This window comes from Lissotriton helveticus, chromosome 5_1 (genome assembly GCF_964261635.1).
Source record: "Lissotriton helveticus chromosome 5_1, aLisHel1.1, whole genome shotgun sequence".
NCBI lineage: Eukaryota > Metazoa > Chordata > Amphibia > Caudata > Salamandridae > Lissotriton > Lissotriton helveticus.
The window spans coordinates 1,811,041,897-1,811,059,795 of NC_136065.1; the positions used below are offsets into that span (position 1 = coordinate 1,811,041,897).

General features: G+C 45.0%; 1 protein-coding gene across 1 annotated transcript in view; it reads right to left on the reverse strand.

The window, feature by feature from the left end:
• Positions 1-17,899, reverse strand: part of ADAM11 (ADAM metallopeptidase domain 11) — a 381,539-nt gene that overhangs the window by 288,420 nt on the left and 75,220 nt on the right. Inside the window, exon 3 of the mRNA XM_078645153.1 lies at positions 4,974-5,050. Coding sequence (XP_078501279.1) covers positions 4,974-5,050 — 77 coding nt within the window. The remainder of the gene's footprint in view (positions 1-4,973; positions 5,051-17,899) is intronic.

Sequence of the window (17,899 nt, forward strand, 5' to 3'; positions counted from 1 at the left end):
TATAAATAATAAATGTAATTCAAAAATAAATTCAATATACATATATAAAATGTAATATATAGATATATATTTACTTAAAAATAATTAATAAATATTTTTAACTAATTATAAAATGTTGAAAATATATAAAAAAACAAAGATAAATATATCTATACATACACCTGTAACATTAAAAAAATTATAATATAAATTAAAATATTAAAATATGTAAGATCTTTTAAACCTACATTTTACACTACATTTAGTTCAACAGTAGGGAAGGTATTGGATAGCGGAAGGTAAGAAATTACTATTTCCACTCCAGCGAGGGCAACAGTAGGGAAAATGTTGGATAGCTGAGGGGAATAATTTACTAGTCCTACTCCAGCAAGTGCAACAGTAGGGAAAGTGTTGGATAGCAGAGGGGAATAATTTACTATTCCCAATCCAGCGAGTGCAACAGTAGGGAAAGTGCTGGATAGTGGAGGGTAACAAATTACTATTCCCACTCCAGCAAGTGCAACAGTAGGGAAAGTATTGGATAGCGGAGGGGAATATTTTACTATTCCCACTCCAGCAAGTGCAGCAGTAGATAAAGTGTTGTATAGAGGAGGGGAATAATTTACTATTCCCACTCCAGCACAGCAAGTGGAACAGTATGGAAAGTTTTGGATAGCGGAGTGATAAAAATTACTATTCCCACTCCAAAGAATGCAACAGTAGGGAACGTTTTGGATAGCAATGGGGATAACATTACTATTCCAACTCCAGGGAGTGCAACAGTAGAGAAGTGTTGGATAGCGGAGGGAAATAATTTACTTTTTCCCACTACAGCGAGTGCAACAGTAGGGAAAGTGTTGGATGGCAAAGGGAATAAAATTACTATTCTCACTACATGGAGTGCAACAGTAGGGAAAGTGTTGGATACCAGAGGGGTGCAAATTACTATTCCCACCCCAATAAGTGCAACAGTAGGGAAAGTGTTTGATAGCAATTCGGTATTAATTCACTATTCCCACGCCAATGAGTGCAACAGTAGGGAATGTTGGATAGCTTAGGGGTATAAATTACTATTCCCATTCCTGCGAATGCAACAGTAGGGAAAGTGTTGGATAGCGGAATGGTAAAAAATACTATTCCCACAGAACAAAATTCAAATTTAAAAACAAACAAAATATCAAGTACAATACAAAATATAATAAAAAACACAAAAACAAAACATATATAAAAATATAATAATTAACAAAACATATAAAAATATTTTAAGGCAGTAAAAACTAAAACTGACATAAAAATATAATTTTTTTTAATTTAAACAATTTAATAATAAATATTGTATAAAAGAAAATAATCTTATTCAATAAATTAAAAATTACATTAATGTAATATTTATTGTCCTACCCTCTAACACCACACACTTTACAACACACATCTAAGTTAAACAAAAAGTGTACCTCCATAATGAACACAATTAATTATCAATTAAACAAATATTAATAATTATAAAACACATTTCAAAATGTAAAAAATAATGTACAAACCAAACTACAGCTATTGAACCTAAATACCCAAACAAAATAAAAAATAAACAATTACCAAAAATATTTATCAATTAATAAATTAATATTAATGATCAAGTAATGATTACTTAATTTAAACTAAATTACTTTCCACCCTCTACCCCAATAAACACCAAAACACACACCTAAAAATATTTACACCATTTCCATAACTAATTTTACAATAATAAATTAATATCAATTAACAAATCAAAACAAAAAAACAACAAATCATTAATTAATTTCAAAGAAATTACTTCACACCATTTACCACTATAAACCCCACAACTCGCACATCAAATTTATTACACAATTGGCATATTTTCATTTTAATTAATAAATTAGCATCAATGAATAAATAATTGATTAATTATAGAAAAATTTACCTCCCACCATAGTCCCTTATAAATGCCACCACCAATTTTGTAAAACATGACACAATTAATGAATAATTAATTAATAACCATTAACAAGCAATATATATATATAATGAATACATCAATTCACATAATTAACACTATACATTAAAATTAATTAAATAATAAATTACAAATGTTAATAAATGTATTAAAATTAAATTACTTCCCACCATACTCCCCAAACAACCCACAACCCGCTCATAAAAAAATAACTCAATCAACATAATTACCAAATAATTAATAATAATTAACAACCAATTAATAAATAAATAATACTAAATTAACTCTCACATTTAACAATATAAAATAAGTCAATATTATTATTATTATTATTATTATTAGGGAGATTTGTAAAGCGCCTGGTTTACGCCTACAGGCGTGTTCCCGCGCTATGAAAAGTGGGGTAAGCAGTACAGGCAGCCAGCACAACCGTCTACCGTCTGAATAAATGAGTCTTAAGTTTTTTCCTAAACATGGGTTCTGAGGCCTCCAAACGTAACTCTGCCGGAAGGTCATTCCACTGCTTCGCTACCAGATACCTAAACGACCTTCCCCCCATACGCGCTTTCAGGAGACCTGTGCAGGAGGAGCGCAGAGTCCTTGTGGGGTCATACCTGGTGACCAGACTCTGTAGCGGGGCAGGGGCTTTGCCACCCAGAATGCGGTGACACGTGGCAAGGGCCCTGAATTCCACCCTGCTCCTAACAGGAAGCCAGTGCAAGGCCTGGAGCACTGCCTTTGAGGCAGATCTTCTTGGAAGCCTCAGAATAAGGCGAGCGGCGGCATTTTGCAGCACCTGGAGGCGCTTGAGAACCTTTCCCGTGGCCCCCAGATACAGCAAATTGCCATAATCCAGGCGTGAGGTGACTAAGGCATGCACCAGCGTCCAACGAGCAGAAATGGGCAGGAAGTCCAAGACCTTTTCTCAGAGTTCTTAGGACTCCGAAGCAAACCCCCACCACTCGGCCAATCTGGGGGCCAAAGGCCAGGTCAACGTCCAACCACACCCCAAGATTCCTTACTTCCTGACAGGGAACAGGTGTCTCTCCTAGGCAGGGTGGCCACCAAGCCGACGTCCATACAGATGGGCATCCCCCCACCACGAGCACCTCGGTCTTGCTGCCATTAAGTTTCAGGCAGTTGGCGGACATCCAGGTTGCCAGTTCTTGCATGCACACTCTGAAATTGTCCGCCATCAGACCAGGTGCGCGTGAGAGGGAGAGGACCAGCTGCGTGTCGTTGGCGTTGGACACCAGACGAAGTCCATAGCTTTCAACTATGGCCGCCAGCGGGGGACATACAGATTAAACAGAGTCGGGCTCAGGGACGAGCCCTGCGGCACGCCCTGGCCCAACCCAATCTCCCTAGATTAACACTCTCCCTGGCGGACCTGAAAGCATCTGCCTGTCAGGAAGGACAGAATCCACCCAAGCGCAGCCCCTGAGACTCCTCCATCGTTCAGACACTGTAGCAGGGTGGAATGAGCTACAGTGTCGAATGCTGCGCTTAGGTCCAAAAGGATCAGAGCCATGGTTTGGTATTAATTAATAAAAAAATATTAATAAATTAATTATAATAATTAAATTTCTTCCCACCCTACTCCCCTATCAACCCACAACCTGCTCCTAAAGAAATTACACATCATTGCCAATTAAATAATAATTAACAACCAATTAATAAATAATTAATACTAAATTAATTCCCACAATAATAAAATATGAAATAAATAAATATTCATTGATAAAAAATAATAATAAATGAATTATAATTAAAATACTTCCCACCCTGTTCCCCTATAAACCCACAACCCGCTACGGAACTAAAACGCAATATTTAATTAATAATGCGGCCATGGAGCACGGGCTGAAACCCTGGGACCCGGGCTGCAGCCACAGACATGGGTTGCAGCCATGGGGCTCTGACTCCACCCACTGGGTACACACTGCAGCCACAGTGCACGGGCTGCAGCCAGGGTGCTCGGGATGCTGCCTGTGTAGACTCACGGCAGCCATGGTACTCAGGCTGCAGTCAGGGTTTCTGACTGCAGATATGGACTCTGACTTCAGCCAGGGGTCTCTGACTGCATCCATGGGGCACAGGCTGCAGCCAGGGGGCACGAGCTGCAGCACGGGTCCAGGCTTCAGCCACGGGACATAGACAACAGTCACAGGACAGAGGGGCACATACTGCAGCCATGGGGCACAAATTGCAGTCATAGGACACGGGCTGCAGCAGCCACAGTGCTAAGGCTGCTGCCAGTGTGGGGCTCAGGCTGCAGCCAGGGGGTTCAGACTGCAGCCGGGGGGCTCTGACTGCAGGTAGGGAGCACTGACTACAGCTAGGGGGCTCCGACTGCAGCCACGGGGCTCCGACTGCAGCCACAAGGCAGAGGCTATAGCCGCAGGGCACAGGATGCAGCCACGGGACATTGACTGCAGTCTCAGATCAGAGGGGCACAGACTGCAGCCATGGGGCACAGACTGCAATCACTGTGGATAGACTGCATCCACGGAGCACAGACTGCAGCCACTGGGCAAAGGATGCACCTAGAAAACACAGAGTGCACCCACAATAGACCGGTTGTGCCCACAAAGCAAATGTTTCACGGACAGAACAATGCTTGTGTCTACAACTCACAGGCTGCTGCTCCCACAGCACACAGGCTGTGCTCACAGAAACACAGACTGTAATGGTTACAGTATAGAACACAGGCAATTATCACACTCACACTACAAAAGCTACACTTCCATAAGCATTTAATACAAATATACTTATAGACAAAACCCACACTAGGTCATGGTTGCATTGAGTCTGGATCGATGTAACTGATCTGAACTATCTTCTATAACTACAGAACTGTGGCTCACAGTATGTGAAATGTGAAGCTATTTGTAAGAAAGTTGCAGTGTGCTGAATATGTGTGTGCACACGCACACACGTGTACATAGACCGGGTCAGAAACCTTCATCTACATTGCTCAGCGCCAACACAGAGATGATGAGGAGAATAGACTTACTGGTTTAAATGAAGGTCCAGGGTGAAGGCAGACCCGAAGGCTTGGATGACGAAGCTCACTTTTGCAAGATGTACAGGCTGCAAAAAAAGCACACGATAAGCATGAAACCCAACAGATTAACTTCACAAACTGCACAGTGTGCAGTACCACTAGAGTGCACAACAGGGGAGTGTAAACAATGCAGAGTATGGAAGAAAATGACTGATGGGGAGAGAGGCACAGTGACAGAGATGAAGCCACTGAGGAGTAAGCATAGATGTGGTGAGGGCTAGATGTCAGGTACATGCGTGGAAACAACCGGATGGCCCCAAGTGGGAGGTCAGCGGGGACGCAAGGGTTTGAGGTCATGGATACTGGACTACGGCAAGGCCCTCTACATAGGAATCACCGCACATCTCCTACAGAGAGTTCAGACCATACAGAACACCACAGCCAGACTCGTTCTTGGCCTTTCCCGATGAACCAACATCACACCCCACCTCAGGAAACTCCACTGGCTTCTCTTACAGAGGAGATGCCAATTCAAGCTGCTGACCTACGCACACAAGGCTCTACACAACCAAGGACCTGCTTACATTAACCATTGCCTCAACTTCCACCAACCGTTGAGAAGACTACGCTCTGCCTACCTTTCACTTGCCAATACTCCCCACATCTACCAATGCAGAACTGGAGGACGCTCCTTCTCCGACATCGCAGTAAAGACCTGGAACAGCCTCCCCACGCACCTCCAGACCATCACCTCACATTCCTAATGCCCCTTGAGGCCTGACTGTTCGAATAAGCCTTTGGGACCTGCAAGTGCCTGGATACCCTATCGGGTGATTTGCCGCGCTTTATAAATCCTGATTGATTTATTCATGGTGGAGTCATTGAGACTTTGAGTCGGGAATGAGGCACAGAGCTGAAGTAAATTTAGAATGAGTACAGAAAGAAAACCCTGGGCAGGGTGCAAGGCTAGGGATGCAAACCAAGAGGCTTGAGGACAGTGGTAAGAAAAGGGTGGGCAGTCACAGGGGAGTGAGGCACCAGAGATACGGCGGTGTACGCAATGGGCGTCAGTCTATGTGCAGTAGTGCAATCATTGAGGTTGCGGAAGGTTCATTCATAGAAGCTACAACAAGGTGCAATGTAGGGAACAATAAGCACAGAGAATAACAATAAAGAGCTGTCAAACACAGAGCAAGCTAGACCGTAAATCCTAAAGGACTTTCCTCACACGGAGTACAACACAGAACCAAGTAAAACTCATTGTATAGCACATCTATGAAATACACTTTCTTTAGCTTTCTCTTACACATCAACAGCTGAGATAGAACAGGTTCCACTTTCTTACAACACTTTTTTAGAGTGCATTTTTACATACCACTAGCTAGATTATAGCCCCACATACACCTCCCAGTTGCAGAGCCCCATCTCAGGAGGTCTGACTTCCTGGCTAGAGCTGTCTACTTTGGAACTTGGAGACAAGTTGTGTTCGAATTCCAGCCTCGGCTCAATATTCTGTGATTCCGGGAAAATCATTTAATCTCTGGTGTCTAAAAAAATGTGTAAAGTTATCTGCCTCTTGTAATGCGCTACGATTCCTTCCGACCAAGTCCGCACTATATAAAACTGCAAAGAATAAAAACAGAAAACTCAAGGAATCTGATCTTATTGAAATATCTACAATAGACAATTAGTGCTCACTCTTACACAGCACTAAATATGATAGGAGCCAACGGATTTCTCTCTTACACTGCACCATGTGAGCGAAGAAGCCCAGGCAGCTCACTCCTACTCAGTCCCAACTAGAATAGGCCGACACGGAGCTCGGTCATACATAGCCCCAGCTAGGATAGGCCCCCAATTGCTCGTCAGCTAGAATAGGCCCCCACAGAGCTCGGTCTTACACAGACGAGCTAGGATAGGCTCCCAGAGACCTCGGTCTTACACAGACAAGTTAGGATAGGCCCACACAGAGTTCAGTCTAAGATATCCCAAGCAATGATACGCCCACAATTGCTCATCTTAAACAGGTCAGCTTGGATAGGCCCACGCGGAGCTTGGTCTTACACAAACCGGCTAGGATAGGCCCACACGGAACTCGGTCACACATAGTCCCAGCTAGGATGGGACCACATTGAGCTCAGTCTTACACCGACCAGGAAGAATAGGCCCTCACAGAGCTCGGTCTTACACAGCCATAGCTAGGATACACACACAATTGCTCATCTGAAACTGGTCAGCTAGGATAGGCCCACACGGAACTTGGTCTTACACAGTCTCTGTTAGGATAGGCCAACACGGAACTTGGTCTTGCACAGTCCCCGTTAGGATAGGCCCACACGGAGTTCGGCCATGCACAGCTCCATCGAGCATAGGCCCACATGGAACTAAGTCTTACACAGTCTAGATAAGATAGGATTACATACAGCTCAGTCTTACAATGCTAAGATAGGCTGACACGGAGCTCAGTCTAGTTAAGATAGGATTACATACAGCTCAGTCTTACAATGCTAAGATAGGCTGACACTGAGCTCATTCTTACACAGCACCAGCTAGGATATGCCCAAAAGGCGCTCACTCTTACATAGCACCTGAAGACAATGTTATAGGCATGCAATGTGAAGGTAAACACCCAGGCTATCAATTAAACAGAAACCAGCTATGTATTCGACTGAAATATTCCCTAAAGTTAGAAACTTTAAACCATAACACAAACAAATATAATGATATCAAAAATAGTATTTTTTAATAAAAACAAAGATAAATTTATAAATTTATACAATGTTTGACTCAAACTCAACAGCCACAAAAAACTTTAGAAAGAATATGTATCAGTGTCTATCTTAATATGTTTTAAATTTATGTTTTCTTCAATTAGAAAACTCATCATTTTTACATCGATAATCTATTATAATTATATGTCCACATTGTATAAATTTATCTTTGTTTTTATTAAAAAATACTATTTTTGATATCATTATATTTGTTTGTGTTATGGTTTAAAGTTTCTAACTTTAGGGAATATTTCAGTCGAATACATAGCTGGTTTCTGTTTAATTGATAGCCTGGGTGTTTACCTTCACATTGTATGTTTTCCCTGACCCAGGATTTTCATCCGTATCAGGGGGCCCTTGTTACTTCACAAAATGTTATAGGCATGTACATGAGGTCCTATGTTGGCTGTTCGGTAATAATACAAGATTAAGTGCATCAAGTGGGGATCTACATCTTTTGAATTCCACAATGCACATATTTACAATTCCATTTTGCAGATTCACATTTTAGGTACAGGAAGACTAAATGATTTGCCCAGGATAACACACTCAGAAATATAAGTGAGGTGGGTCTGTCCGGGTCTCAGACCCAGTAGTAACGGGTCCCTATCAAGTTCTGTTACAGGGATTCTGCGCAAATACAGAACTGTGCACAAAGACTTGGGACCTCAGTGAATTAGGGTGTGCCAAAACTCACTTTAGTACCCAAAATCCCCTACCAGACTAGCAATCGGTGTCACATTAGCTCTTCGTCCTATAGCAAAGAAACCAATGATTAGACAACCTAGAACATGCGACTTAGGACCATCTCAGGAATGGTGGGAAGTGAGAACACTCTTTTGTTATACGTTCGTACCAGTCCACAACAGGAGTAAAATAGAGACACAGTAAAGTTAAAATGTTTATTTTAACGACGTGATCTCAAGCGCAGTATTTTAATCAACATCAGCATACATACGGATAATAATAATAATACGGACAGCATGGTTACAATTCCATAAAATACAAAAGGAGGAATCACGTTACAATGATAGTGCAAACAGGTGATAAAAACCACCTATTTAAACACCCTCCCTATCTAGGAACTATGTATTATAAAACTATAGAAGGTCTATTGAGCTTTCTTAGGGGGGCCCCATTTACCTGTCCGCTCAGTAAGTGTAAATTACATCAGGATCGGTTAGTCTCTAAGCATGCCTGGAATCTTCCAAGTGTGTGCAATTCTGGCATGTGTGCTATGATAAAGGTGCCAGAATCCTACTCGGCTTGCAGCTGACAAATTGTTATATCTAGAATGTGTTACACGGACAAGCCAATAAACAGGCTCAGTTATGATAATCTTGGCGGCTTAGCACTCACTGTACAGACTGGGGATACGATGTATGTCTAGAGATGTCGAAAAACAACACTTTTCCCATGTATAGACCTTCATCCAGGCTAAGTCAGCAAAAACAACTAAGCAGTATCGTGCGTAAAAGTAGCAAAAGGGAAAAGTGGCGTTTAAACTTCGAATAAGCCCTGCTAACTTAACTTACACGCAAAAGAGGCCCATAAACCATACGACAGGTCTTCACTTGAACTGTAAAAATACTGATCGATTTTTGAACAATGAATGTAAAAATCATTAAGATAATCAATGTCAGCAATAGAGTCCCAGTTTATGTTTCACATTTTACTTAATCTTGCATTCCCTAAGAGTGTTTCTTTATTTTTTTCGTGTAGCTTATTACTCTTGCATAGTGCATACATTGAACTGAGTTGGCTCCAGGTGTGTATAAAGGAGCCACGAATGAGAGTTCTGGGATTGAAGCTGAAGACTGTGTGAGTTTCTCACAGTGCCTGCCAGTGGGCTACTAAGGTGTTTAGAACAGGGTCGGTTCTAGGGCAGCGCGACCGGTGCCATGGCACCGGGCACTGACTTTGGGTGGAGAGTTCCTTTTTTGCAAGCATGTTATGGTTTTAAAAGCACCTGCTGCCTCGTTCCTGGCCTCCAACAATTTTTAGGCAACAATAAAAATGTCAAAATAACTCTGCTGATTAATGTTCTTCCTGAAGACAGATCGGAGTTTTACCTAGTGGAAGTAAGGTAGGGCGGAGGGTTAATATACTGCAAAACACGTGTATCATGCAGATCACAAAGTGCATATAATTAAATAGGTCAGTGGGCTACTGCTTTTGTCAGAGAGTTCCTTTTGTTACTTGCAGTTGATAAGTTAAAATCCTAACATAGAACAGTGAGCTATTAACCTTCATCAGAGAGCTGCATGAAAACTGCAAGGTATAGACTAGAACGTTATGATTTTTTCCCTCTGCCTCTCTGCAGAGAGCACAGACCACTGGTCACATATTACAATTGCAATTGTGATTCTGTACAAATGTATGTGAGGGAGATACACAGTTGTCAAAATATTGACAAAGCGAAGGCAAAAGAAAATGCAGTGATTACAGATGAGTGGGTGCGTTTTGTGTTTGGGGGTGAAGAGTGACGAGATACAGTGGAAATCCATTTAGGAGAGTGAAAATTGGGGGCTAAAGAGGAAAGAGATGAGGTGTAAGATATGCAGATGGACGAGATGGTGGGAAGAGAAAGAGCATACATGTCCAAGAGAGTGAACATAGCAGTGAATAAGACATCAAAGTCTCACAATTTTCCGAATTGAAATATGATCAAAATTAAATATTTATAACAAAATCATTGTTGTCACTCATTTAGCCTGAACAGCTAAAAACTATTGACAAAAAACAATGGTCCTGACTGGTTTCAGGTGTATGTTCATGGTTGTTATATTTCTAGATGCAGTAACAGAAAGATAAAAAAGGAAACAATATAATGCTCAAGTGGCACTCTATGCATATCACCAAAAATGTATTTTACATGTTTCAACCACACCCTTAATTACAGAGGCCACACCCCTTTTAGAGACCTCCACTTTTTTGATCCCACTTAAAGCCCTACACACGCGTTTCAGTAAAGAGCAGAGGCTAGAATTTGAAACCAGGTGCCTGAGTTCCAGTTCACCGTTTATATTAATAATAACCAGTGCTTAATTTGTGCCAGTGGTTTTCAGTGCTCCGCACTGGCACTTAATTCTTAACTCTGGCAATAATGACAGTCCAGCACATGGTGGCGCTGTCTGTGTAATTTTGAAATGAGCTCAACAACAGTGTCTAATAACTCAATATACATTATCAAATGAATAATACCTGCCAGCCACGCTATTCTGGAAGTCTGAATCATCACACTTTTAGGAGTGCAATGGTTAGTAGTTGTGGTGGTACTGCCCTTGCCTCCTGAGAAGGGCCCTGACACTTACTGTTTTACAAATTAAGCACTGAAATAACTGGCATGGTCTGAATGCTGCCAGTTTTGACACTGCTAATTACTATATTCCACTTCAATGGTACTCATACACAGACTTCTGAAGGATGGAAGCCCGAGTTGTCCTCTCCGGGATTCAAGCTCGTGGCTTGCGTGAGAGCGTGCCGTTTCCCCATGGAGCAGCAAGCTGCAGGGCCCGCCCTCTGTTCTGCAGTCTGCCTGGTCGTGCTGTTCCATCCTTCTCGGTGTAGCTCCAAGTTCCAGAAAGCAGCGTTGGAACATTTGGTGCTCTTCCTTTTTGGCTCGCTGTTGCTCCAAGCACTGGAGGCGGCAAGGAAAGTCTGTTCCTCCCCAGCTCCAGAAACTGTACAGCATCCAGCCATGGTACTGAACTGTAGCATATCTATAGGGCTTTTCCACCTCTCGTCGAGGTGCCAAAGCGCTTTGCAGACCAGGGGTCAAAGGCTCTGATTTGGAGCCTCGACCAATGGTCCTTAGTGTCAGGAGTGCAGTATTTAGGCTATTTCTGCTCCAGGTTAGACCACGCTCGATCCTCCTCTGATTAAAGCATGTTCTCATCAAAATTAGACAGCTATGGTTAGAGACAGGGTGTTGGAAACATCCTCTTCTTTCTTGCTTGTTGCATGCAATGATGTCATTTCCATGTTTCACGATTATGTTCTCCTGCAGCCCTGGAACCCCGTCACTCTTTGTTCTTCTTCTGCTAGGGGTCAGGTACCCACCACTACCTGGTGTAGGGTTCGTACTGTAGGTCAATAGGTTGTACGTTTCAGGGGTCATCATCTTGAGCTTTTGGAGGCCCTGGGCAGGAAATATTTTGGAGTCCCTTTCCAGAACAACTTAAAATTGTATTACCCATTCTTTTTTACTAATGTAAGTTCCATGATGTCAAACAATATTGATGCCAAACAATATTGAACTATAGGTTATAGGTTGGGAGAAAAATAGAAGTAAAATCGAAAAAAGTTCCCTTTCACAGAGGCCCCTTTGAAGATGGGGCCCGCACACTTGTCCACTTCGTTCTTGTCTTAAAATGCTTTCAATCATTTCTATATGCTAAGGTAACTCGATGGGCCTTTGCATCACTCATGCTGCTGAGTGGCTCAGCCTATTCCTGAGGTGTGAATTAAAGCGGCCTCTCTCATAACTCGTGAGGATCGATGGATTAGGGTTTTTGACGTGCACCTGAAGCTTACCTACAACAAAGCATACATTGCACAGAGTAACTACTCAGTGCTTTATTTAGAGCTTGGTGGATGGGTTACTACGTCACAATGGTGATGGATATTCCATCCACCGAAATATAAATCTCATTATATACTATGGGATTTATATTTCGGTGGACGGGATATCGGTCACCATTGTGACAGAGTAACCCGTCCGCCAAGATCTATATCAGGCCCTCAGTGTCCCTCACCTAGGGAGCTGGCTGGTCTCGCAGACACCCAGCGGCTTACATCTCAGACCCAGCTAACGGTCACTCTTGCATACTATAAGCTGTGAGAAGTTGGCCTGATATATGATGCTCACTAGTTCTAGTGATCACCTTGTATCAGTCCAAACAACCCTTATGGTGATTGGTTGTAAGTCAACCTTATAGACCAACTATCCTAGTGATAGCATGGACAAAGCAGTCTTAGGCTAAACTCTTTTGGCATGTGAAGCCAGCTGTTTTACCACAATATAACCCCTTGAATACCAGATGAAAGGACACCACACAGGTTGTTATGAAAATAAACAATATATTTATTAATAACAAACACCTCTGAACTCTTTATGAGATCAGAGGGCTAAGCACATGACAATCTCTTAGGAAAAATACGATAAGTTGCACACAATTACAATGGTGCCCTAGGGGCACAGCAAACCATATACTAAGTAAATGGTATAAGGAAATCGATAGAAGGAATGGAGCTGTCCAGAGGCTGTAGGATCGTTGGGACCACGCTACTCTAACTTTAGGTAAGTAATAGGAGGCCCACGGGACGCTTGTGCAGAGTGTGAACTCACACGCGAGATGCGTAACAACGTCTATGGACAGTACAGTTCAAGAAAAAGGTGAGTACGGACAATCCTGACTAGGTAGGACTAAAACGACTGTGAATCTGGACACTAGGAGAGTCAAGCTACCCTTGAGCACCGAAATGCTCGTTACCTCACCCACGGGCTGCGGGTGCATAGGTGCGAAGTCGTGTCGGGTTTCTGCGTTGAAGTCTATGGAGCCTGGAAGAAAAGATGCTGCAGGCGACCAGGAGGAAGATGTCCGTGCGATCCACGGGTGGATCGAGGAAGAAGAGGACCTGAAAGCAGAGGGGACAGTGTTCAAAGTCACTAGCCAGTGACCGGTGTGGAACCAGGAGGGAACCAGATGCTGTCGTCGCGATCAGGTGAAGAGTGGACGCTTGTCTCTGCAGCCACTTGGACCAGGTGGTGTCTTCGACGACCAGGATGGAGGCACGAGCTGTCCCACGCAGGCTCTCGCTGTCGGCGGTGTCGGATCTGCATTTGGAGTCAACAGGCCTTGGCAAAGGCAACCCACGCGGTGAGTGGAAACGGCGTCTGGAGTTGACCAGGAGGGTCCAGGGTTTTCCTCTTTTGGAAGGGAGCAAGGGCCAGTCTGGAGCAACCAGACCAGCAGTGTAGTTTTCAAAGTTCGTCGTCTAGGAGGTCACTAGCCAGCCGGCAAGTGACCAGACAACGCGTCGAGCAGCAAACAAGCAGAAGGGCCCCACGCAGATCTCGTGGAAGCTGGAGGGCTGATCTTCGGTGCAGGGGCTGCTCGGGGTTGGGGCTTCTCTATCCCCAAAGCACTTGGTCGAGTTTACCTCGGGAGTCGTGCTGGAAGCGGAGTGCAGTTTCTTTCAAGATGGCCGGTCCCACGTGTCTCGTCGCACCCACGGGTCTCAGCTTGCTGCAGATGTGAGTTGAGGTCGGAGAGGTCTGGGAATCCGGGTCTCGTCGGGCTCTGAAGTCTGGATCCTCGAGGGAAGACGACAAAGTGAAGCCGCTGGACACTTGATGGTGCCTGCAGTTGCAGGGTGGACACTCTTTGTCCACAAGGGAGATTTCTTCAGTCTTCTGTGGAGGAGAACGTCGAAGTCCAGAGTTTCTTCTTGTAGAGTAGTTCAGGATAATCTAATTTGGAATGGGACCAGCTCCTACCTTTATCCTGCTAAAGGGGGCTGTACTCGTGACTAGGTCCCTCCCCTGGGTGGGACCAGGAAGGGGGGTGGTTACACCCCCTATCCTTTGTCCGGTTTCGCGCCAGAGCTGGGGCAGAGATGCCCCAGCAACTGGTTTGAACCGGTGTATGCACAGGACACCTTGCGTGCCCCAGGCATGTCTCATTCCTTTCAGGCCTATCCTACCCAATACACAAAATCCTCCCAAGGCAAAATCCTCCCTTTGTCCAAGCCTCCCTCGCTGGAAGGACTCCCAGCAGCAGGAGGTCAGACTTGTGTCTGTGGTGGCAGCATCCATTTTGTGATGCCAAGGCTCGAGTTAACTTTAACCTGGGTTCACAGTTACGTGTCCCTCTAAAAGGGTGGAATGCTACCCCCGTTGCCAGAATTGGCGACGGGGTAGAATTCCAATTCGTATGACACCTTACTCGACATGTTTTGATAATGCTATACCAAAGTTAGCATTCAACAATGAGGATTATAATGCACTTAAGAGTATATGGTATAGCGTTATCATGGAACAGCTATTAAGACTTGGTTCCGCAAGCTGCAGACGGGCTCAGCTCATGCCAGAGCACCATCTCACATAATTCCAAGCACTCTGCCTTCAGGATTGATAAGGCCTGCCATAGGAGTGACTGATAGGAATATAAGTGTCCATTTTAAGGTTAGATATAGGTATACTATATCTATAGAAAAGGGTGATTACACCACCTTGCCCCAGCTGTCGTGCAGCCAGTTGTGTCTGTTTAGATGGCCAGCCAGGGGTGGCATAATACATGCTTCAGCCCCTGGTAGGCCCTGGGTACACCTATGCCCTGGGTACCTAAGGTACACTGTACAGGGACTGATAAGGTGGCCCAGTACCAATTGGTAAATGCACCTAAAGTACATGGATGTCAATTTAGAGAGAGAACAGCTAGGCTGTGGGTCTGATTAGCAGGCCCACAGCCAGGGAGAGTCGTAAACCAGTGAAGCAAAAAGCAAAAATCTGGGGTGACCATAGGATTGCAGACCCCACTCTCCTACATAAGCTATCCTATACAGACGCCTACAGCTTGCTCGTAAACACTACAAACGAAAAGCTAGCCAAGTAGAATAGTGAGCTAGATAGAACATATTGTTCATACTTAACCTACACTACATCATCACTGTGAGAAGTTGGCCTGATATGCAGTGCTCACTATTCTAGTGATCACTATGTATCAGTCCAAACAACCCTTATTGATGATTGGTTGTAAGTCAACCTTATAGACCAGCTATCCTAGTAGCATGGATACGAGCAGTCTAAGGCTAAGACTCTAGAGGGCGTGTTAAGCCAGCTGTTTTACCATCACATTACCCCTTGAACACCAAGTGAAAGGACACCACACAAGTTGTTATGAAAATAAACAGATATTTATTTATAACAAGACTACCCTGAACTCTTTATGAGTCAGGGAGCTAAGCACACAACAAAACTCTTACGAAAATACTTTAAGTCGCACAATTTACACAAATGCCCTAGGGGCACGAAAAACCATATACACAGTAAGTGGAATGCGAACTTGCTAGCAGGTAAGTAATACTTTTCTAGACTCAGGAATCTCTAGGCCTACAATTCTAAACACTGGGATTAGATGCAGGAGGCCTGTGGACGTCGTGTGCAGAGTGGGAACTCTCACGCGTAAGGCGGGAAAAAGTCTATGGAGGCTAGTAGTTGCAAAGTTACTGTTCTCGGGCGAACCCGACTAGTTGGGACGAAAACGGGAGTGGATCCGAACACTTGGAGTGTTGGACTATGCTGGGGCACCGGAGTGCTGGATTTACCTAGCCCAGGGGCTGCGGCTGCATACGGTTCAAGTTGCGTCGGAAACCCACGTTGACGGACCAGGAGCCTGAAGAAGAAGTTGCTGGCAGGCGGCCAGTGAAGAAAAGTTTGAAGAGATCCAAGCCTGGATCAGGGAAGAAGAAGACCTGAAAGCAGAGGGGACCAAGTTCTGAATCACTAGCCAGTGATTAAGTGGGCACCAGGATGGCACCGGGCGAAGTCACCGCAGTCAGGTGAGTGGGCGCTGCTGGGCTCTGCAGTCTCTCGGATCAGGAGGTGTTGTCGGCGACCAGGATGGAGGTGCGAGCTGTCCCACGAAGGTTCTTGCTGTCGACGTCGCTGGACCCAGGATTGGGCAACAAGTCTTGGCAAATGCAAGGCCCACGCGGTGGACCTAAAATGGCGTCTTGAGTGGACCAGGAGGGTCCAGGGTGCTCCTCTTTTGGAGGGGAGCACGGGCTAGTCTGGAGCAACCAGACCAGCAGTGTTAGTTGTCGTGGAGCGTCGTGAGGGGGCCACTAGCCAACGGGCAAGCGACCTGGACAACGCGGTGAGCAGCAAAAAGCAGAAGGGCCCCACGCCGATCTCGTGGATGCAGGGGGGCTGAACTTCGGTGCTGGAGCTGCTCAGGGTCGGGGCTTCTCTTACCCCAAGGCACTCAGTCGAGGGGCACTCAGGCGTCGTGCTGGACAAGCGTCGTGCAGTTCTGAAGATGGCCGGTCCCTCGAGGTCTCGTCACACCCACGGATCACAGCTGGGCTGATGATGTAGGTTGAGGTCAGAGGTGCCAGGGAAGCCGGTTCTCGTCGTGCTGGAGCAGTCTTGATCCGAAGGAGAGACTGGCAACAAACCGCGATGCTTGGTTGGTGCCTGCTGCTGCAGGGTGACTACTCCTTAGTCACAAGGGACAAATCTTAGGAAGAGTCTTGAGTTCCTTCTTGAAGAAAGTAGTTTCAGGATTCAAAGATGATCTGCTTTGGAAGGGGGCCAGTTCCTACCTTTATCCTGCAAAAAGGGGCTGGCACGCGACTAAATCCTGCCCTATGGGTGGGACTAGGAGGGGGGTGGTTACACCCCTCTCCTTTGGCGGGCTTTCCCCAGGCCAGGGGCTGGAGTGCCCCTGGAACTGGTTTCAGCCGGCCTATGCACAGTGAGCACCGGGGTGCCACTTGCAGTCACCTTCCTCTGAAGCCCTGCCTACCTAGGATACACAAAATCCTGTCTGGGACGGTGCTGGCACCGCCCCTGGCAGGAAACCCTTTGTCCTTGCCTCCTGCTCTGGGAGGACTCCCAGCAGCAGGAGGGCAGACTTGTGTCTCGGTGGCAGCATCCATTTTGTGGAGCTAAGGCTCCGTTTGACTTTAACCGGGGTTACAGGTTACATACATGTCGTGTCCCTCTAGAAGGGTGGAATGCTAACCCCGTCGCCAGAATTGGCGAGGGGTTAGTATTCCAATTCGTATGACACCTTACTCGACATGTTTTGATAAAGCAATACCAGAGTTGGCATATAACCGCGAGGATTATAATGCACTTAAGAGTATATGGTATGCGATATCATGGAAACGGCTAAGGGATGGATCCCGAAAGCCGTAGACAGGCTCAGCTCATGCCAGAGCACCATCTCACACGATTCCAAGCACTCTGCCTTCAGGATTGTTAAGGCCTGCCATAGGAGTGACTGATAGGATATCTGCGTGTCCACTTAGGTTTAGATATAGGAATACTATATCTACAGCAGAGGGTGAGTACACCACTCTGCCCCAGCTGTCAAGCAGCCAGTTGTGTCTGATTTAGCTAGTCAGCCCAGGGGTGGCATAATACATGCTGCA